The sequence below is a fragment of the Diceros bicornis genome, chromosome X, assembly GCF_020826845.1.
Source record: "Diceros bicornis minor isolate mBicDic1 chromosome X, mDicBic1.mat.cur, whole genome shotgun sequence".
NCBI lineage: Eukaryota > Metazoa > Chordata > Mammalia > Perissodactyla > Rhinocerotidae > Diceros > Diceros bicornis.
Genome location: NC_080781.1, coordinates 115,937,182 through 115,961,242, shown reverse-complemented (window position 1 = coordinate 115,961,242; position 24,061 = coordinate 115,937,182). Strand labels below are relative to the sequence as shown.

At 39.5% G+C, this 24,061-nt stretch overlaps 1 protein-coding gene across 1 annotated transcript; it reads left to right on the top strand.

Annotated features, from left to right (window-relative positions):
• The first annotated feature begins 9,998 nt into the window (after window positions 1-9,998).
• Window positions 9,999-12,226, top strand: LOC131401412 (DDB1- and CUL4-associated factor 12-like protein 2). The gene has a single exon (XM_058536679.1). The coding sequence runs from the start codon at window positions 10,317-10,319 to the stop codon at window positions 11,706-11,708; it is 1,392 nt and encodes a 463-aa protein (XP_058392662.1). The 5' UTR covers window positions 9,999-10,316; the 3' UTR covers window positions 11,709-12,226.
• Window positions 12,227-24,061: the final 11,835 nt, after the last annotated feature.

The window sequence follows — 24,061 nt, the reverse complement described above, 5'->3', positions numbered from 1 at the left end:
ATTAAAGAATTTGGAGACAAACGTATTAAGCTTTTAGAAAAAGTATAGTAACCAAGAGTCTCATTGTTCATTTATCAATCAGCTATATTCTGACTTCCTTTAGGTATTTTTATTGCAATACTCTGCAATGTTATTTAATTCAACTCCATCTTCCACTTTTTCCCACAAATGAGAGTTTTCAAAATTCCATTCTAGGCTAGCTATAGCAAATGCAAATTAAGTTCAAGGTAATTGGTATTAATTACATAAAATTACTGAAACTGAAAATCTCATTGTCCCAGCTCACTTTTTGACCTAGGATACAGTCACTCGTCTTTCTATTTATTGACTTATCTCCATCCTTGTGCCTACATTTGGTGCAGTCAGCTGGGACCAAGATTACAGGGTCCTGTGATATAAAGCATGGCCAACGAAAGGCTTCTTTTAGAACAAGAGCTATGGGTGAGGCAGGTTGCCATCAAAGGTGCTGTGGGAATGCATGCGTCATGCACATTCCATACTCCTATGTTTTAGGATAATTTAGAAATCATTAACCAAGAATGAAGGGAATGGACTCTCTATTGATGTGTATTGGCCTTATAATTCTATGAGTTAGTAATTAGGGAAAGTATAAGAAAATAATACTAAAAATATTACATATTTCCTTTTGGTTCTTACACATTTGAAACTGCACATTATGCTGTATTTTAGATTTTTCAAATGATTGAGATTTATTTGACATGTCCAAAAAAACACTCAGCAAGGAGAACCAGACACTCACGTAAGAATTCAATATATCTTAACTTTATCCTAATAGTTCTCAGCAGTTAGTTGAAGTTTTTTAGCTGAGTTGTACATTTAGCATTTTGTTCCTATGTTTTACTTCAAAAATAAAAGCAGTACTTCTTAATCTTCAAAGAAATAAGACCTCAGTATATCACTTGTTTTTATAAGCAAAAATTCAACACAGAGCACATACTATGGCCTGTGCGTGGCCTTTGGAAGTAAGCCAAGATACATTTCAATCCCAGCTTTCACCTACTAGCTATATCAATTTGCTGAGTTGTCTTCAATTTACTATAGCTCTGCTTCCTCATATGTTCAATGGGAGAAATAATACTTGCCTCCAGTTGTTGCGATAGGTATTAAAATAACTTATGTAAAGCACTTAGCATAGTACTTTTCTTATTAATATGTACTCAATAAATGGCAGTCCACTAGACCACATCTCCAAAGCAATGAATACAAGACAATCTACTGAGGTACCAAAGAAAATATTAGACATTTAATTTATATATTACTTTATTTTACCTTAAAATTACATTTATACATACATAATACATACATATATAAAACCTTAAATAAATGTAAACATGGAATCATATCACACATGCTGAATTTTGGAGGTATTTATATTTCTTCCCTTTTTGCTTACCTCATCCCCATCTTTCTCTTTCCCTCATATCAGCTTCCTTTCCCCACTACACACAAATATACACCAGGTACCCCACATTGGAATCCTACTATACATCTGCATTACATTAATTCATTAAATGTATATTTATGTACTTAAGAATGTATAAAATATATGAGTATAATAGTGTACGTATATCATATTTAAATAGACAAAAATCAAGGATGCCTGCTTGGATTTTTTTTTACCTTGTGAAGTGGAGTCCTCTGCCTACTCTTGTACGTTCTGTGAGGATGAGGACACTCTTTTAAACCCCTCATTTGGACCTATTAAAGAGGCAGCTGCACAGCATATTAACCTCAACCCTCTAACTTGCACGGTTAGAGAGAAGTTTGGCCACTCCCTGCCCAAAGAATCGTGATTCCAGCACCTCACTGAGGTTATTTAGTTGCAGCTGCCTTGAGTACACTCACAGGGTGGCTGGAATGCTAAATGTGCTTTCTCTGCTCCGCTCTATTAGGTGCCTGGCAGTTGTGTACAGTGGAGTGAGGGGTGTCAAGGAGAGAGAGTGGCATCTCACTGCGTTTTTCCCCATCCCTAGCCCTCAAATGTTCTAATGGCCTCTGCCAAGTCAAGAGGGAAGACCTCACAATTAGAGGCACAGAGTCCAATGTGTTAATGTTAGACCTATTGACAAAAGGGGACTTACAGTTTCTTCTTTTTTTAATTTCCTCTCTTAACAACTTTTCAATGTCTATATATGTTCCATGGTTGCTTTCTTAATGATTTTTAAATTAGCTTTTTATTTTGAGATAATTGTACATTCACATGCAATGGTAAAAAATAAGGCAGAGAGATCCAAAGTTCACTTTACCCAGTTCCCTCAATGAAAAACTATAGTAAAATATCACAACCAGGATACTGGCATTGATACAGTCCAGACACAGAGCATTTCTATCACTACAGTGATAGCTACTCTTGCCCTTTTATTGCCACAGCCCCTTCCCTCCCACTCCCACTCCTCTATTTAACCCTTGGCAATCACTAATTTGTCTGTTTCTATAAATGTGTCATTTCCAAAATGTCATAACAATGGAATCATATAGAATGTAATCTTTTGATATTGGCTTTTTTCACTCAACATAATTCCCTCAAGATTCATCCAAATTGTAGCATGTATCAATAGCGTGTTCCTTTTTCATTGCTAAGTATTAGTCCATGTTATGGATATACCAGTTTGTGTAACCATTTGTCTGTTGAAGGACATCTGGATGGTTTCCAGATTTGGGCTATTACAAATAAAGCTGCTATAAACATCCATATATAGAATTTTGTGTAAATATATGTTTTAATTTCTTAGGATAAACATCCAGGAGTGCAATTGTTTGGTTGTATGGTAAGTACATGTTTACTTTTGTAAGAAACTGCCAAATTGTTTTTCCAAGTGGCTGCACCATTTTACATTCCCACCAGCAATGTATGAGTGATTCAGTTTCTCTGCCTCCTGGCCAGAAATTGGCGCTGTCATTATTTTCTATTTTAGTCATTCTGACAGGTATTCAGTAATATCTCACTGTGATTTGAATTGCATTTTCCTGATAGCTAATAATATTGAGCATCTATTCAAGCACTTATTTGCCATCTGTATATCTTCTTCAATTAAATGTCTATTCATATCTTTTTCCCATTTTCTAATTGGGTTCTTGTTTTAATGTGGAGTTTTGAGAGTTCTTTGTATATTAAAGATACTCGTCCTTTGTTGGGTATACAGTTTTCAAATATTTTCTCCCAGTCTGCAGTTTGTCCTTTATTCTTCTTAACAGAGCCTTTCACAGAGTAAAAGTTTGTAATTTTGATGAAGTTCAATTTATCAATTTTTCCTTTTATGAATTGTGCTTTCGATATCAACTTTAAGGATTCTTTGCCCAGCCCTAGATCTCAAAGATTTTCTTTGATTTTTTTCTAAAAGTTTTTAAAATTTTATGCTTTAAATTGAAGTACATGATCCATTTTGAGATAATTTTTGTATAAAGAGCAAGGTTTAGTTTGAGGTTCATTTCTTGCCTATGGAGGTCCAATTTCTCCAGCATCATTTGTTGAAAAAGTCATCCTTCCTCTGTTGAATTTCCTTTGCACTTTTGTCAAAAATCAGCTAGGCGTATTTGTCTGGGTTTATTTCTGGGTTCTCTATTCTGTTCTACTTATCAATATATCTATCACTCTTCTAATATCATACTGACTTTATTACTATAGCCATGTCGTAAGACTTAATATGGGGTAGAGTGATTCCTCCCATTTTGTTCTTTATTCAAGATTGTTTTAGCTATTCTAAGGCCTGTGACTTTCCATATAAATTTTTAGAAAAAGTTTGTTTATGTCTCCAAAAATACTTTGCTGAGGTTTTGATAGGAATTGCATTAAAACTGTAGATCAATTTCAGGAGCATTGACATCTTTACTATGTTGTGTCTTCAAATATACGAACATAGCCTGTACCTAGATCTTAATTGATTTCATGCATTAGTATTTTGTAATTTTCACAATACAGATCCTGTACATATTTTGGTAAGTTTATATGTAAGTATTTCATTTTATTTGTATGATTTTAAATGGTATTGTGTTTTTAATTTTGGTTTCTATATGTTCATTATTGGTATATAGAAACCCAACTGATTTCTGAGCATTGACCTTGCATCCTATGACCTTGCTGGACTCAATTGTTCATTCTAGGAATTTCTTTTTGTAGATTACTTGGAATTTTCTACATAGCCAACCATTGCATCTGCAAATAGAGACAATTTTCTTTCTTTCTTTCCAATCTGTAGGCCTTTTATTTATTTTTCTTGCCTTATTAGACTGGGTAGAAATTCCAAACTATGTTGGATAAAAGTAGTGAAAGCAGAAACTCTTGCCTTGTTTCTGATCTTATAGGTAAAGCATCTAGTTTCTCACCTTTAAATAGGATGTTTGCTGTGGGTTTTGTAAATGTTCTTTACCAAGTTGAGGAAGATCCCTTCTATTCTTTCTTGAGAGTTTTTATCATGAATGGGGGCTAGATTTTGTCAAATGCTTTTTGTGTGTTGGTTGATATGATTGTATAATTTTTCTTCTTTATACTTTTGACATAGTAGTTTACACTGTTTGATTTTCAAATGTTGAATCAGCCTTGCATACCTGGAATAAATCCAACTTGATCTGGTGTCTCTCTTGTTTGGCACATAATACATTTAGGATTGTAATGTCTTCCTTGTGGATTGATCTTTCCAGCATTATGTAATGACTCTCTTTGTCTCTGGCAATTTTCTTCACTCTGAAGTTCATTTTTTCTGATATTAATACAGCTTCTGTTTTTTAATGACTAACGTTTGCATCATATATTTTTTCTATCCTTTTCCTTTCAATCTACCTATGTCATACTTAAAGTGAGTTACTTATAGAAAGCATATTTTCCGATCATGTTTTCTTTTTAATCCACTCTGTCAGTCTTTTGATTAGTGTATATGGAATATTTATATTTCAGGTAATTATTAATATGTTTGGGTTTAAGTCTGACACATTTGTTTTCTGTTGTTTCCTCTTTTTCTTTTTCCTCTGTTTCTACTTTCTCACCTCCCTGTGAGTTATTTAAACCTTTTTTTTTTTTTTTTTTTTTTGTGAGGCGATCAGCCCTGAGCTAACATCCGCCAATCCTCCTCTTTTTTTTGCTGAGGAAGACGGCCCTGGGCTAACATCGGTGCCCATCTTCCTCCACTTTATATGGGACGCCGCCACAGCATGGCTTACCAAGCAGTGCGTTGGTGCGTGCCCGGGATCCGAACCAGTGAACCCCGGGCCGCCGCAGCGGAGCGCGCGCACTTAACCGCTTGCGCCACCGGGCCGGCCCCAAAAACCTTTTAATTAATTTATTTTTTTAGGGATTAATCTTCATCTATTTATAGTACTTTTGAATATATCAGTTTGTAAAATTTCTTAGTGGTTACTCTAGGTATTATAATATGAATAAATGTAATTTATCATAGTATACTGCTATCAATGTTTTACCATCTTGAATGAAGTATGGAAACCTTACCTCCATTAAGTTCTCTTTACCTTACCAACTTTTAAATATCAATGTTGTAAGTATTCCCTCTACATACATTGATTACCACATCAGATAGTGCAATAATTTCTGCCTCAAACATCAAATATGATTTAAGAAACTCATAATATGTAGGGTAGTCTATTATATTTGATCATGTTTTTATCCATTTTGATATTCTTCTTTCTTTTCTAAAATTCCAAGTCTTCTTTTATGATTACCATTCTATCTAGAGAACTTTCTTTAGCCATCCTTCACAAGAGGTTTTCTAGCAACAAATTCTCTTAGTTTTCCTTCATATGAGAATGTCTTTCTTTCTTCTTATTCCTAAATTTTTTTACTGGATATAGAATTTTCAGTTGACATATCTTTTCTTTTCAGCCCTTCTTTCTGGCCTCTGTCATTTTAGATAAGAAATCTCCTGCCATTCAATTTGATTTTCCCCTCTAGGTAATGTGTCATTTCTCTCTGTTTGCTTTTAAGATTTTTTCTTTGTCTTTAGTTTTCAGAAGTTTAATTTTTTTTTGTTTGTTTGGTGAGGAAGATTAGCCCTGAGCTAATATCTGTTGCCAATCCTCTTCTTTTTTGCTGAGGAAGATTGGCCCTGGGCTGACACCATGCCCATATTTCTCTATTTTGTATGTGGGATGCTGCCACAGCATGGCTTGATAAGCCGTGCGTAGGTCCATGCCTGGGATCCAAACCTGTGAACCCTGGGCCACTGAAGTGGAGCGTGTGAACTTAACCACTACGCCACTGGGCCGGCCCCCTCAGAAGTTTAATTTTAATGTGTCTTGATGTGGATTTATTTGGGCTTATGCTATTTGCTTAGTTTCTTGAATCTGTCAGGTATACATATTTCACTATTTCTTGGGGAACAGGACTAGCCCTGCTTCCCAGCCCCTTGCTCAATCTCTTTGCTGCTGGGTGGTTGTGGAGGTTCAGCTCCCCGCTGATACCAAGGGTGGGGGAAAGTTGGAGTGCTAACTAGCTCTGACTCTCACTGCCTTGCTCAGTCTTATTGATGCTGGGAGTAGATGGAAGCTCAGCTCCTCCCTGAGCCCTGCTGGCACTGGTGAAGAGGAGGGAGGTGAGGCAGAGTGGTGATTAGCCCATCCTTGAACCCTCTCCTTAAGTCTCTTTTTTGCCAGTGTGGGTGGAGGTCTGCTCACCTCAGGACCACACTGACACTACACTATCCCTGCAGGGGAATCAGGGTATAAAACCTGCTTCTGCCATCTTGAGGATGGAAGATCAGCTCCCCACTTGGCCCCACTGAAACAGTAGGGGTTGGGAGAGGTGATATGGTTTTTCTGTTAGTGTTTGGCTGGAGTAGGGTAGGTATGGCCAAAAAGGTTTTCTGTTGTTAGGCCTCACTTTTCCAGATCCTTTGCCTAGGGGGAACAGGCATTCCTGGGGGGGTTTATTATCTGTGCCTGTTGAAAGTTCTGTGTTGGAGTTGCTGCAACTCCCTGTCTGGGATATATGGGCCACAATAAGGAAATTCAGGGAATTCACCACCCTGTCTTTCCTCAAATTCTGAGATTCTTAGTCCTTCTGACTTCTTTCCACCTTTCAGAGACGTCTTTTACTTGTTTGCTGTGCTATGGTCAGGGTTTTTTTTAATTCTAAGAATGAGGACCTGGAAGGAATAGGGATGTTTTATCTTTGCCAGAACTGGAAGTCTCCCTTCCTGTAGCTCTATGATGTTTTGCCAGTTATAATATCCATCCCCCACTACTGCAGATATAAGGGCCTTGTATTATGAGTGTGGGATTATACTAAGTATGTAAGGGGTTGTCATTCTACTATCTGTGATATCACACCCCCCAGAGCATACAAAGCCCTCTTCTTGTTTGTGTGAGCCCTGGGTAATGGGTATTATCTTGTCTCATGAAACACGGGAGGAAGATACAGCACATTGCTTTGTTTTTCTAAACCAAATTGCATTTGAGTCCAAACTGCACACACCTGGCTGGTAGAAAGTCCACTATCAGTAATTTCAAAGGGTTCCTTCCCCTTTCTGTGGGATAGTATTAGATTCTGAGCTTACTTGGTGCCAGGAAAAAGGAGAGGAATGTAGTCCTTAGTCCTTAGTTCTTCTTGTTTGCTATGGATACCCCCATTGCTCATTCTACTACAGGATGACCTACAGTGGTCCTTGCTAGTCTGTCTTGCTGCTGCGCCAGAAGAGCTATAGAGCTGCCCCTTTCAGCAAACCTTGCCATTGATCACAGGCTGAATCCCTGAATCTCTCACAGCTGCTTTCAGTGTCTTTACACATGGTGTCCACCTTCCACTGATGTCCACAGCCATATTCCACCACTTCTGGTGGTGCCATGACATGAGGCTTAAATCTCTATCACCAGCAGAACCTTTCACTCAACCCCTGACATACCCTCAGGCTCTGAGAAGTAGCAAAGAACATGCAATGTGGATTCAGACTACTCGGGTTTGAATCCTGCATCCATCACTTAGTAATTCACTGACTAGACAAAATCATAAGCTCTCCAAGCCTCATTTTCCTCATCTATAAAATGCAGATTATAATAGTACTTAATATAATGGTAGATTAAAAAGATAATATTTGTAAATGTTTTGCAAAAATGATTGTTAGCATAATAATATAGGAAAGGCATAAGGTTATATAGTAAAATATAAGCTCTATATACTTAATAGGTACAGTTTCTCTGCCTAGCCATGCTTTGCTTTGACCTCAAGCTGATCACAGCCTCTTTAATTGCTAAGGTTTTCACAATATTCACCTGGATAGGGGTTCATTTTCAAGGTAACCCTGAAGTACACTGAAGATGTTAATCTCCTACCTGCAACACACCCTGCCCTGACCTGGGTCAGAATAGCCTAAACTAGTGTTTCTCAAAGAGTGGTCCACAACCATCTGCATCAAATCTTTAGGGATAGGGTCAAGGTATATGCATATTTATTAAGCTGTCCCTGTGATTTTAATGTGCAATAAGGTTTGTGAACTGCTTCTCTATACTCTCCATGCCTTTTCACATATGGCTGTCTCTGAAATATCCATTCCCCACCCCCACTCCCCGTGGAAACAAAATGAAGCCTCCTCCACGAAGCTTTCCCTAATTTCATGTTCACCACCACCAGCAGATGCAACCTCTTCTGTTGCTATTGGATGAATGAGATGAGGAGGAATCAGAACTGGGGTACAGGTGATTGTTGGGGAGCACTGGAATGCAGCACCTGAACTGGAGTGGTGGGAAGGACCCACGGTTTGTACTTGGATTTGTGCACTTGAGGTGGGGGGAAGGGAGGAGAAAAATCAGCAAACGAGAGGAGGAAGCAGCAACAAAGTAGCTCCATGGGCTCCCTTCATTGGTCAGAAAAGTAAATCCACCTTCCCACGCAGCCACCCACCATGCATCACCTACATTTTTGTCAAGAGGAGGAGCGTGTGTGCAGAGTTGCTATCAACCACCAGCCTCATGGCGCCACAATATCACTGCATAATTGCGTATGCCCCGGTATGAGCCTGCCACCGGATTGGCTGCTCTGAAGCAGCAGAGCACAGTATGAAAAATCCAACTCCTGAGACTAAGCCTGTGCTCTGAACCCTTATACTCGCATCATTTTGTCCCTGTGGTCGCCTCCTTCCAGAAACTTCTTTATATCTACATCTCTGCTTGTGAAAATCTTGCACATCCCTCCGGACCCCTCCCCAAGGCTCCAGGGACTATGCCCAGACATTTGAGCCTCTGGGACTGAAGTGGGGACAGAACCTAGAAGCAGGGATGGAGATGCCCCTCCCCTTGACTCTTCCTCTCCACCTCCTTAGGGCTCTAAGGTACAATGGAAGCCAACAACTCGCAGGAACCCCCCTCCCCTATCAGCAGGGCTTGCCATGTTTTCAGGGTTGTGCCTGACCAAGGGGTCCCATACATCACCCCGACGGGAAAGTGGGGTTCGGGGATCCGCGTTTGGAACAGATCCCTCAGGGCACTCCCGTGCAGGAGCTCAGAGACCAGTTTGAGGTGAAAAAAAAAAAAAATTTGGTTGAAACTGTTGAAGATACCAGCAGAGGGGCTGAGAGAGGAGGGGCTGCAGAAGGAACCTAAGGAGGAGGGTCTCCCTGCAGCTACCAAACACCCCCAGCCACCGCTAAGTTCAATAGCTCATCTTAGCCAAGTGTCTCCTAGGACCGCAGCAAGTGCATATTTGTTTCTTCGCAGAGACCATTGCCCGGGGCACCTTCTAGCCTCATGCTTGACTGTATTTTAGGTTTCAAATTTTATTTATGTAGGAATTTTAAGAAGGTTGGGTGGTCGCTGTTTTGAGAGTGATGAAATATCCCGTGCCACTTAATGTGGGGCCATGACAGGCGCACATGCCACCTTCGGGGTCCTGGAGCTCAGGACCTCAGCACATCCCCGGCCCCACGGATCCACCCCCCACGTCTGCCTGGCTTGCGCTCCCTCGCACCGCGCCTGCTTGCTCCCAGCCCACGCCTCCCGCTGCCTCCGCCCCTCACTCTCGGGCCCCCCGCGTCGTCGTCCCACACCGACTTCGCTCCCGCCGCCCCGCCGGCCGCACTTCCCGCCCTCGCCGCGGCGCTGCGCCCGCACTCGGCCCGCACTCCGCTGCCTCCGGCGCGCGTTCCTCGCGCGGCCCCGTCGCCCTCGCCTCCCTCGCCGCCGCCGCGCCCCGGACTCGGTAGGCTCCGCGCCCCGCCGTCGTCTGCGCCTCTTGGCTCCTGAGAGCCCGCGCTCCCGCCTGACGCGGAGGCGCCGCCGTCCCCGCCGCCACGGCCAACACGGGTGCCACGCGCCGCCGCCGCCGCCGCCGCCGCGCCGCCACTCGCCCGCCGCCCGCCATGGCCCCGCAGCAAACAGGTAGCAGGAAGCGGAAAGCGCCAGCGGCCGAGGCGGGCGCCGCGAGCTCGTCGTCGCAGGGCTCGGCGGCGGCGGACGGAGAGGGACCGCTGCTGCTCAAGAGGCAGAAGCGGCCGGCGGCGCGGCGCTCGCTGGTGCGCTACCTGAAGGGCCGCGAGGTGGGCGCGCGGGGCCGCGCCGGGCTCCCGGGCTTCGAGGGCGAGCTGCGCGGCTACGCGGTGCGGAAGCTGCCCGAGCTGCTGCGGGAGCGCGAGCTGGCCCTGGGCACCCTCAACAAGGTGTTCGCGTCGCAGTGGCTGAACGCCAGGCAGGTGGTGTGCGGCACCAAGTGCAACACGCTCTTCGTGGTGGACGTGCAGTCGGGCCAGATCACGCGCATCCCCCTGATGCGCGACCGGGGGCCCGGGCTGGCCCGGGCCCAGCCGAGCTGCGGCATCCACGCCATCGAGCTGAATCCCTCCAAGACGCTTCTGGCCACCGGGGGCGAGAACCCCAACAGCCTGGCTGTCTACCAGCTGCCCACCCTGGACCCCGTGTGCCTGGGCGACCGCCATGGCCACAAGGACTGGATCTTCGCCATCGCCTGGATAAGCGATACCGTGGTCGTGAGCGGCTCCCGCGACGGCACCGTGGCGCTGTGGCGGATGGACCCGGACGTGTTCAACGGCAGCATCGCCTGGCACAACGACGCAGGGCTCCCCCTGTATGCCCACATCCGTCCGAGGGACTTGGAGACCATCCCCAGGGCCAGCACCAACCCCAGTAACCGCAAGGTACGGGCCCTGGCCTTTAATCGCAAAAACCAGGAGCTGGGAGCGGTGTCCCTGGACGGCTACTTCCACCTGTGGAAAGCCCACAGCACCCTGTCCAGGATGCTGTCCATCAGGCTGCCCTACTGCCGAGAGAACGTGTGCCTAACCTACTGTGACGAGTTGTCCCTGTACGCGGTGGGCTCCCAGTCCCACGTCTCCTTCCTGGATCTGCGCCATGGTCACCAAAACATCCGGCCCCTGTGCTCCCGAGAGGGCGGCACGGGCGTGCGCTCGCTGAGCTTCTACCAGCACATCGTCACCGTGGGCACGGGCCACGGCTCCCTGCTCTTCTATGACGTCCGCGCTCAGAAGTTCCTGGAAGAGAAGGCCTCGGCCAGCCCGGACTCCTCTCCTGGGCCCGCAGCGAGGAAGCTCAAGCTCACCTGTGGCAGAGGCTGGCTCAACCACGACGACCTGTGGGTGAACTACTTTGGCGGCATGGGCGAGTTCCCCAACGCGCTCTACACTCACTGCTACAACTGGCCTGAGATGAAGCTCTTCGTGGCTGGGGGCCCTCTCCCTTCAGGCCTCCATGGGAACTACGCAGGCCTGTGGAGCTAAGGATGGCCGCCCTGTTCTCCAAGTGCCCAGATTTACCTTCCAGTGCCCTCCCACTTTCCTTCTTCACGCTTGTGTTTGTGCTTTTAACTCAGTGTGGCTTTTGTCTTGTAGGTAGATCGTGCCCAATTTAACCTGTGCCTAGTGTATTGGGCAGAGAGTGAGGTGGGGGGTGTCCTTTAGGCAATTAAAACTAGGCTTTAATACTGTTCTACAGCTCTGCAACACCATCTTTTTGAATTCTCATCCAAAGATTTTTGGCTAAATGTTAGTTGTGTTCTCTCTTTAAGTTATTTACATATTCTGTCTCTCTAATACCATGCAGCCATGGTTTTACAGTTGTGTATATATTTTTTTGTTGCTAGTATTACAATAATATTGTTATAGGTATTTTTCATTGCAGATAGATGGTATGTTAAGAATATGTTTTAAACAAACAGTGTTTGTACATCTGTTCTGGAAAGCTGGCCATAGTTTTAGAGCATTGTTCCGATTGGAAAATACATTCCAAGTTCTAGATTACCCACTTTTGGGTAATCTTTTGGAAACATTCCATTTGTAAATTGTAATCTTAGTGTTTATAGTGTGTAAGTTGTTGGTGCTAAACATGCTTTTTAGAGAGTTTATTCTCTTTGAAAAAAACTTGTCATAGAATCTTTTTTTTTTATACCAAAATCTCAGTTGGTCAGAACACTTCAGGAATGCAAGAATTCTGCTGATTGAATGTTCAGAATTAATCTGAAAACCTAATTAATCTTTTTCTCCTTCAACCCTTATTTAAGTTTTCATGACCAGTTGTTAATTAGATAAATGATTGTGTGTTTTTTCACTTCTTGCCTTAATACTATCAATACTTGTGAATATATTTGAATGTTTGTTGTTTAAGGAACTTGCACTGAGTTTCAGTGCCATCATTCAAAGCAGGGATTCTAAGTTTAAAAACGTAGAATGTATGGCAGGCTGGGCAGAATGTATACTGCTCCAGGATATAGACTGTATATTTTTGTTGTTGCTGTTTTTAATACCAAATATTATATTTGAGCATACTTTAAATTTTCCAATTCTGCTTACCAGTTAAATCACAAGAAAAAACTGCAAGGAAGACAAATGAGCCCAGTCCCTACTCGTTCTGAAAAAGATTCTTAATTTGTAAAATCCAAATTAATAAGATTTTATTTTGTAAATCTCAAAGATTCTTACCTAAAGTAGAATAAATATATTGTTAAAAATTAGTGATATTATAACCTTCACTGTAATAATATACGATTAGCAAGGACACAGGAAGTATGTTTCAAGAAGATGGGCTGGAGATTAAAAATAAATGGGATTAAGTTGAAGAAAGGTGCTTTGGGGCTCAGATAAATTCAAATAATGTGTTGTTAGGAAAACAGGTTGTTCTTCTCCATATGCGAGAATGTTAGAAGTGAGAAGGGAGATTGGCCCTTCCTCAAAACTGGCCAACTTGTGCTGACCTTGGATTAGTATTGTGGCATGGCAGTTTTTACTTAAATGTTTTGGCACTCAGATGCTGCCTTGGTGTCTGCGCACTACATCCTGTTCAGTTGCAAATTTGAACCAAGTAATAAACAGTACTAAAAGTGAGTTAAGAAATAAAGAAAAAATGAGGTTTTGTTTACATAGATTATTCTAACAGTTTATATAGTTGGTGTTATATAGCAGTAAAATTTATTCGTGTGCATGTATGTGTCTCCAACTCAGTAGTAAATGTCTTGAGACCAGAGAATATAACTGTCATCTTTATATTCTCTCATTTCCCCGCTAATGCCAGGCAAATCATAGGCAATCAGTAAATATGTACTGAATGAATGTATTTGCCTTTGGAGACCTAAAGTTCAAGGCTAAGAAAAATAAATAAATGCATAAATACATAAATAAATAAAAATTTGCTCTTAAATAGTATGGAATCCTGTTTTGTTTCCCCTCCTTGTTTTCTTAAAATTTTCCCTAATTCATTTCTAGGTCAGGCCATGGTGATTATCCATTCATAATCTTCCCCATATGTGATGCCAGAAGATAAGGAAAAATGTATAAATTTTAGATGACATTGGAATTTAATATTTTCACCTGCAAATACTTAGATTTGAAGATTTCTTTAAAATTTTTTTCAGAAATTAGCTTGAAAGATCTTTTTTTGTAGGCAGTTTGTCTTATTACTTAAAAATATATGTTTGCTAAAAACTTCTTTAAATACTTCACCGAAGTATTCACTGCCTGTCTTCTTGTAGGTTATGGGGTATTTTTATGGTATTTTGTCATTGTTTTGGGACATTAGGAGAACATTTTCAGAGAAAATGGCACTTTCTATGTGAGATGGGGTTTTAAGGAAGAAATAGAAAGAACATCTGTTAACTTCAACACTGACTCACTCTTAACTTGCTCATAATTTAGGGTATATCTTTTTGTTCTCAGATCATGTGGCTTGCCTTTTAAAGGGCTAAATAGCCTAACTATGTGTGTATTTATATTATGTAGAAGTTTAATTATTTTGAAATATTTTCTGGTTCAGAGAGAAAGTGATTTACAAAAGTCCAGTTAATTGTGTAACCTGTGAGTGTGAAATAATTGAAAAAGTAACCATGCCAGCACTCCTGGAAACCCATAAATATAGTTCACTTAAAATACACAAGGGAATACATATCTTTATGTACAAATTACCTATCACTGTTGCCTGAAAAACCTTAGTTACTTGTAACTATGCAAAAATGGTAGTTCCACTTGTCTCTAACTACATATTCACGTATTTCCTCCCCAAGCATATTGCTGACTCAAAAGTTTGTGTCTCCCTTTTACTCCTTGGATGAGCTAATTTCTATTTTTTTTAAAGGTGAGTGAAAGAATTTACTAATCAAGGGTATACCCTGAAATAAATTGAGATGACTATTCTGGAAAAAATTCATCTGTTAAATATACTCTAGCATTAATGATAAACAAATTCAAATTCTCCAGAGGTTGATTTTTATCCCGCTGTACTCAGTGTTGAATAAATTGTCAAAAAATTTCCATTAATTGCTAATTTAGAGTGATTTTAGAAAGCAATTCACAAAGCCCTCCCGGATGTTTTGCTGACAGCTTTCTAATCTCTGCAAGTAGGTAACCCAGCTACATTAAACATGTCACTATGTGAGTTGCTCCGGGATGCAGTTCAGTGAGAACGACATGTACTAATGTGAAAGAAAAGCTGCATAGGCCACAGGTGTTTGTTTTAAGGGATGTTATTTTAAGGTCTACTGAAAGGGCTGCCTAAAAGTATTTCCTACCATTGGCCTGCCGCAAACCCAGTGACATGTAGCACTGGAGTGTGGCATCAGCGAAAGGGCAAGGTGGTTATAGGAGGTTGCCATGAAATGGTCAGGCCGACCCTTAGGAGGAGGGCTCTGTAACTGCTAGGAGTTTTTTTGCACAGGCAATGGTCTTTGCTTCATATGCCCTTCTGTCACCTTTTTATTTTTTTATTTTATTGAGGTCGTAACAGTTTATAACATTGTAAAATTTCGGTTGTGCGTTAGTATCTGTCAGTCACCATATAGACGTGCCCCATTACCCGTTATGCCCATACCCCAACCCCCGTCCTCTCCGGTAACCGCTAATCAATTCTCTTTGTCCATCTGATTTTTTTTTTTTCTTTTAAACTCTCAGTGACATCTCAGACAGAATAAGCACTTAACTTCTTTGTGCTTTCATAGTGAATGTTTTGTTATTATCTTAATATAGCCTTTATCAGATTGTAATGCAGTTATTATGTAACTCCCTCACCATTTGAATATGAACTCTGTCATCCCAGCACCTAGCACAATAGGCTGTACATAGATGGCACTGGGAAGCCCAGTACAATGACTAATACATTAATTCCTTGGCATCAATTATTTTATAAGATTAGTTGATCAGAACATTAGCGAATGGAATAAGGATTAGGTTGATGGATAAGAACATCCTGAAACAGGCCCCATGGTAGCAATTCATAGCATGGAATAATGCAGGCAGGGCAGCAGAAACTTTGGTTGTTTAACAGTTTTGTAGAGGGCTGATATTGGATCTGACACACCAAGATGAAATGGAATAAATATTATTTTAGAATCAGAAAAACCTGGTCTTGAATCCCAGCTCTATTATTTGCTTACTGAATAACCATGGATGCGTTGCTTAACTTCTCTAAACCTGACCTTACGTTACTAATCGTTTTATCTCCAGCATCTAGCACACTGCCTGATACATAGAGACACTCCATTGACATTAGTTTTCTTCCTCTCTAGACCTCTACCAATTCCGTTAGAGGGCATATGTATTTTTTTACTGATTATTAGTTTTACAAGGAAATTTTTATGTGCATTATGGAAAGTTGGACATACAGAAAAGCAAAATATAAGAAAACAAAACAACCTCATTTCCACCAGCCAGAGATTACTACTGTTAATTCAGTGTATATCTTTCCAGATATTTTTTTTCTGTACATACATGTACCCATCTATGCAGTCACTACTAAAATGCGAATATTTTGTACAGGTCAGTTTGTAATCTGCTTTTTTCATTTAATGATTCTATCTTTCCATGGCAATAAATATTCATCTTAACTGATATTCAGGATGTTTCTAATGTGTACAGGTTGAAACTCAAAATGAATGATTTAATGCACCACTCAGGAAATTGTTCCCATCACCAGAAATAATTAGAATGACGTAACAGATTGTATACTTACTTAAACCTCAAGAGTTAATTGTAAGCATTTATTGTGTAGTGATAATCTCTGTCCAGATTTTTGCTTAATTCAGTGATTTTCAGATATTGGAGCACATCAGAGCCACTGAACATATTTGAAAAGTGAGAGATGTGCAAGTCTCAACTCAGACTTATTGAAACAGCATTGCCTTGTAAAAACACCGTTTTATTTGAGTGTTTTAAAATTAGTCCATTCAAAACCAAAATGAGACAGCAACAAGAAAACAAGACATCTGCCCTCAAGGTTTATGGTGTAGCAGAGGAGAAAGATACCTAATTCACTAATTATAAAAATTCACTGATAGGGACCAGCCCGGTGGTGTAAGTGGTTAAGTGCGCACGCTCTGCTGCGGTGGCCCGGGGTTCGCAGGTTTGGATCCCAGGCGTGCACCGACATACCGCTTGGCAAGCCACGCTGTGGCGGCATCCCATATAAAGTGGAGGAAGATGGGCATGGATTTTAGCCCAGGGCCAGTCTTCCTCAGCAAAAAGAGGAGGATTGGCAGATGTTAGCTCAGGGCCGATCTTCCTCACAAAAAAAAAAAAATTTCACTGATGTCAAAAAAAGGTAAATATAGTATTAAGGGTATATACTAAGTACAATGAGAATATGGAGAGAACAGCAATTAATTCTGATGGGGAAAGTCATGGAGAGCTCCCAGAACAGGCGATTCTTGAACTGGGTCTGGGAAAATAAAAGGAAAAGGAGAGCTAACATTGGTTTTAAAGTACATTATGAGTGTCTGGAACGTATGATCATATAGATGCATATAGGGCTGTTCGAGTTTGACCTCGTGGAATTTGAAGTGCCTGTGGGATTTCTAGATGGTAATGTCTGGTTGATAGTTAGAAATATGGATCTGGAACTCATAAGAGAGGTTAGGGCTGGAGATACAGATGTTGGAGTCATCACTATAGAAATGGTCCTTGAGAGAGGTAGGGAGGGTGCATTATCTCAGAAGCTAGGTCTTCTGGTTCTCATTTGAAAACTCATCTACATTTTAATAGATCTGCACATTAATATATACATGCATTACTATATGCCTGGCACATAGTAGCTAATTAATGACTTGGGGATGGCCAAATGAATGTCTGTTTAGTGAATATTAATCACTACTTAGTGGCCCCCCAAAAGTAATATTTCATCTTTTTGATCAACTTTTAAATTCCCTAATTCAATCACATTAACCAAAAGAAGATAAAGGAAATCCACCAAATGTTGCTGTGTTTTAAATAAAGAAAGAATCTATATTTTGGTTAGATGTGTTTTTGCATCCTTTGTAGAATATAGGTCATTCTACAGTTGGGCAAGAAGAAAGCTAAATATTGATGATAACTTCTTTACAAATGACTTTTTTGTTTTTCCATTTTAGAGGTACAGTTCACTGAAGCAAACACATTGATGATGTCAATGAGAGTAATGGCACTATTTTCACCCTTTCTAATGGCATTATTGTGCCATTCTCTGTTTCAACCTAAGGCATTAATGTTTCATGTTGATTAAATTTTAACATCTAAATTGCCCTTTTATGTTACACACAAATGATAAACTTGAATGTTCCAGTTAGAGGGCAGCAACTTTAGTTTCCTCTAGGCTCCTAGTAAATTCATCAAATAACATTCCCCAGCACCTCAGAAATGGCTCATTTTTGTCCTTCCTTCTTTACTAACCCAGGGATAAAGGATTGAGTGTGTTTTCTGGTTTTGAATTATGCCTTATATGACTAAAACTAGACCTCGTTTTACACAATAGATGCATTCCTTGATATTTGTACATGAAGCACATTTTTGAAAATGAAATCATATATTCCCCCATTGACTTACATTATAATCTTAGAAGTGCCATCTTTATTACAAATTGATTTCCAATTGACAGTGGTTTCTAACGTGTTGCCACTGCCTCCCCCTCTGAGACATGTACTTTAGTTTTCAAATAAAAGCTAAATGATGTAATGGAATTCCCTATTTCAAAGAATATTAAAGAATACTTTCAGAATGTGATAAATTAAGACCTGTTTCATTTGTGTAGAAAATGGGATTTCTTAAAATTGGACATCCTGTAATTTGATTTGCTCTTTATCTGTTTATCACAAGCCAGAGCAAATACTAAGATACCCTCGTATGTCATGCCTAAAGGAGCTCTCTTCTTTCTTTTCCTCTGGTCTTACTTTATGAAGATTGCCCTAAGCAAAGGTGTTTGGCTTATGGATACTCCCAGGGAATGATAAACAATCCTTTGTTTTTCCTCACTACCTTTTAAAAATGTGGGGTATTTAAATCAGTTTAAAAAAAGACTTTAGGCATCATCATACTAGACTGACTTTGGCTTCAGAAATAACGAGAAAGTAAATGTTTCCTTAATTGCCTTCTTAAAGATTAGGAGCTTTTAAAAAAATCATATATTTCTTTCAATTGTGGTAAAATACACATAACAGAAAATTTACCACCTTCACATTTTAAGTGTACAGTTCTGTAGTGTTAAGTATATTCACGTTCTGCAACTAATCTTCAGGACTTCTTCATCTTGCAAAACTGAAACTCTACACACCTTCCTCCCTTCCCACCAGTCCCTGACAATCACTCTTCTACTTTCTCTGAGTTTGACTACTCTAGGTACCTCATAGAAGTGGAATCATACGATATTTGTCTTTTTTGTAACTGGCTTATTTCACTTAGCATACTTTCCTCAAGGTTCATCCATGTAGCATGTGTCAAAAAGTCCTTCCTTTTTTTTTTTTTTTTAATAGACTTTATTTTTTAGAACAGTTTTAGGTTTACAGAAAAATTCAGCAGACAGCACAACCTCCAGTATCCCCCCTCACACCCCAGTACACACACCCTTTCCCCTGTTATCAACATCTTGCATTTGTGAGATACATTGGTTATACTTGATGAGCCAACACTGATACAGTATTATAAAGAAAATAGCTTTTATTAGGGTTCATTCTGTGTGTTGTACCTTTTGTGGCTTTGAAAAATGTATAAGGACATCTATCCACTATTACAGTATCATACAGAATAGTTTCACTGCCCTAAACATCCTCTATGCTCGTCCTATTGATTCCTCCCTCCCTCTGCTCAACCCCTGGTAACTACTGAACTTTTTACTATCTCCCTAGTTTACTCCATTGTATGTATAAATCCCATTTTATTGATTCATCCGTCTGCTGCTATGATCAAGGATGTGCAAATATCTCCTCCAGACTCTGCTTTTGATTCTTTTGGATATATACTAGAAGTGCAAATGCTGGATCTTATGGTAACTGTTTTTAATTTCTGTTTTCTATAGCAGCTACACCATTTTACATTCCCACCAACAGTGCACAAAGGTTCCAATTTCTCTGTATCCTCACCAACATTTGCTATTTTCTGGGGTTTTTTATTTGTTTTTTAACAGTGGCCATCCTAGTGGGCTGTGAAGTGTCAGGGGCTGTTTTTAAAGTTGTTTCAATTTATAATTGATTTATACAAATATCCCAGCCCAATCCTTAAGTATTAATAGTCCACTACATGTGGAACAGAACAGATAGCTGTGATTATTGTGGGGAGAAATCACGATGAATTAAGTATGGGAAAGTTTGTCTTGAAATATACCAAATGTATAGAAAATCTATTTTCTTGATATATTTTCCTTAAAAAGATACCAATTTGGATAATTTGAATATTAGAGTTAGAACTATCACTTTTTTAAAATTCTCAATACATTTAATCTCCAAATTACTTATTTGAACACATCTAGTATTCTTAAACAGATGTAAGGAAAAAGTTATACCTTAAATGCTATCCTTGGTGTGTTTTGAGGGGAAATGTTATATTAAAAATCAATTTCCGAAATAACTAATAATTATATTTTGCACATGGATATAAGTTTCTTACAATTGACCTTAGCCTGAAGTTTCCTAGGAGTGTCTTGGGAAGTAAAGTGAATTATAAATAGAAATATGCCGCTTTCAGTGGTAGTTGATAGAACAAAACACCATAGAAAGTTTGAACACCTGAAACTAATTTTAAACTCAGAGGGCACTGCTAGAAAAATCTGTTTTAAATAATAGATTAAACAAACTACCTCTTGCTATCCAATCTATTTTACAGGTCAAATTACATAACCAACAAGAAGCTATTTAACCTCTCAGTAAATAGCTGAATTTTTCATAAAGTAAACTGTTCTAAAATAGCCATCTTAAAACTCTGTATCTAAAAAGATCCAGTCTCATTCTAGACCTTTAAAATTTTTGGAGTGTTTATAATCAGGAAAAACATGTAGGAACATATAAAAGTGAGATGCTAAGGAATTTTTATTCTCTTTGATTTACCATCCACATTTTTAACTGTTGCAAAATTTTATTTTATTTTTTTGCCCATTTATTTATTTATTTATTTTAATTTTTTGTTTATTGCAGTAACATTGGTTTATAACATTGTGTAAATTTCAGGTGTACATCATTATACTTCTATTTCTGCATGGATTACATCATGTTCACCACCCAAATACTAATTACAACCCATCACCACACACATGTGCCGAATTATCCCTTTCATCCTCCTCCCTCCCCCCTTCCCCTCTGGTAACCACCAATCCAAACTCTGTCTCTATGTGTTTGTTTATTGTTGTTATTATCTACTACTTAATGAAAGAAATCATACGGTATTTGACCTTCTCCCTCTGACTTATTTCACTTTGCATAATACCCTCAATGTCCACCCATGTGTCACAAATGGCTGGATTTCATCATTTCTTATGGCTGAGTAGTATTCCATTGTGTATATATACCACATCTTCTTGATCCATTCATCCCTTGATGGGCGCTTAGGTTGCTTCCATGTCTTCGCTATTGTGAATAACGCTGCAGTGAACACAGGGGTGCATGTATCTTTACACATTGGTGTTTTCAAGTTCTTTGGATAAGTACCCAGCAGTGGAATAGCTGGATCATATGGTAGTTCTATCCTCGATTTTTTGAGAAATCTCCATACTGTTTTCCATAGTGGCTACACCCGTTTGCACTCCCACCAGCAGTGTATGAGAGTTCCCTTCTCTCCACATCCTGCCCAACACATGTTGTTTCCTGTCTTGTTAATTATAGCCATTCTGACGGGCGTGAGGTGATATCTCATTGTAGTTTTGATTTGCATTTCCCTGATAGTTAATGATTTTGATCATCTTTTCATGTGTCTGTTGGCCATCTGTATATCTTCTTTGGAGAAATGTCTGTTCAGGTCTTTTGCCCATTTTTTAATCGGGTTGTTAGTTTTTTTGTTGTTGAGATGCATGAGTTCTTTATATATTTTGGAGATTAACCCCTTATCAGATATATGGTTTGCAAATATCTTCTCCCAATTGTTAGGTTGTCTTTTCACTTTGTTGATGGTTTCCTTTGCTGTGCAGAAGCTTTTTAGTTTGATGTAGTCCCATTTGTTTATTTTTTCTATTGTTTCTCTTGGTCGGTCAGACATAGTGCTTGAAAATATGTTGCTAAGACTGATGTTGAAGAGCGTACTGCCTATGTTTTCTTCTAGAAGTTTCACAGTTTCAGGTCTTACATTCAAGTCTTTAATCCATTTTGAGTTAACTTTTGTGTATGGTGTAAGGTAAGGGTCTACTTTCATTTTTTTGCATGTGGCTCTCCAGTTTTCCCAAACCATTTGTTGAAGAGACTTTCTTTTCTCTATTGTAGGTTCTTGGCTCCCTTGTCAAAGATTAGCTGTCCTTTATTATGTCTAGGTACTTTCCTTCTATACCCATTTTATTCAGAGTTTTTATCATAAATGGGTGCTGTATCTTGTCAAATGCTTTCTCTGCATCTATTGAGATGATCATGTGATTTTTATTCTTCATTTTATTAATGTGGTGTATTACCTTGATTGATTTGCGAATGTTGAACCATCCCTGCATCCCTGGAATAAATCCCACTTGATCATGGGGTATAATCTTTTAATGTATTGTTGTATGCAATTTGCTAGTATTTTGTTGAGGATTTTTGCATCGATATTCATCAGTGATATTGGCCTGTAGTTTTCTTTTTTTTGTGTTGTACTTGTCTGATTTTGGTATCAGGGTAATGTTGGCTTCGTGGAACGAGTTAGGGAGCTTCCCCTCCTCCTCAATTTTTTGAAAGAGTTTGAGAAGGATAGGTATTAAGTCTTCTTTGAATGTTTGGTAGAATTCACCAGGGAAGCCGGCTGGTCCTGGACTTTTATTTTTGGGGAGGTTTTTGATTACTGTTTCGATCTCCTTACTGGTGATTGGTCTATTCAAATTCTCTACTTCTTCTTGATCCAGTTTTGGAAGGTTGTATGATTCTAAGAATTTATCCATTTCTAACAGATTGTCGAATTGGTTGGCATATAGTTTTTCATAGTATTCTCTTATAATCTTTTGTATTTCTGAGGTGTCTGTTGTAACCTCTCCTCTTTCATTTCTGATTTTACTTATTTGAGCCTTCTCTCTTTTTTTCTTGGTGAGTCTAGCTAAAGGTTTGTCAATTTTGTTGATCTTTTCAAAGAACCAGCTCTTGGTTTTATTAATTTTGTCTATTTTTTTCAGTCTCTATTTCATTTATTTCTGCTCTGATTTTTATGATTTCCCTTCTTCTACTGATTTTGGGCTTTGTTAGTTCTTCTTTTTCCAGTTCCTTTTGGTGCATTGTTAGATTGTTTATTTGAGATTTTTCTTGTTTGCTGAGATAGGCCTGTATTGCTATAAACTTCCCTCTTAGAACCGCTTTTGCTGTATCCCTTAAATTCTGGAATGTCGTATTTTCATTTTCATTTGTCTCCAGGTGTTTTTTCATTTCTTCTTTGATTTCTTCATTGACCTAGTCATTGTTCAGTAGCATTTTGTTTAATCTCCACATATTTGTGGCTTTTCTGATTTTCTTCCTATAATTGATTTCTAGTTTCATACCGTTGTGGTCAGAAAAGATGCTTGGTATTATTTCAATCTTCTTAAATTTATGGAGACTTGTTTTGTTGCCTAATATGTGATCAATCCTGGAGAATGTTCCATATGCATTTGAAAAGAACGTGTATTCTTCGGTTTTTGGATGGAATGCTCTGTATATATCTTCCAGGTCCATCTGTTCTAGTGTGTCATTTAAGGCCAATGTTTCCTTATTCATCTTCTGTTTGGATGATCTATCCATTGGTTTACGTAGAGTGTTAAAGTCCCCTACTATTATTGTGTTACTGTCTAGTTCTCTTTTTATGTCTGTTAATAATTGCTTTATATATTTAGGTGCACCTACATTGGGTGCGTAGATATTTACAAGTGTTATATCCTCTTGTTGGACTGTTCCCTTGATCATTATGTAATGCCCTTCTTTGTCTCTTTTTACAGTTTTTGTTTTAAAGTCTATTTTGTCTGATATGAGTACTGCTACCCCAGCTTTTTTTTCATTGCCATTGGCATGGAGTATCTTTTTCCATCTCTTCACTTTCAGTTTGTGAGTGTCTTTAGGTCTGAAGTGTGTTTCTTGTATGCAGCATATATATGGGTCTTGTTGTTTTATCCACAGCCACCCTATGCCTTTTAATTGGAGCATTTAGTCCATTCACCTTTAAAGTAGCTATTGACAAGTATGTACTGACTGCCATTTTATAACTTTTTTTTTCTCAGTGTTTTA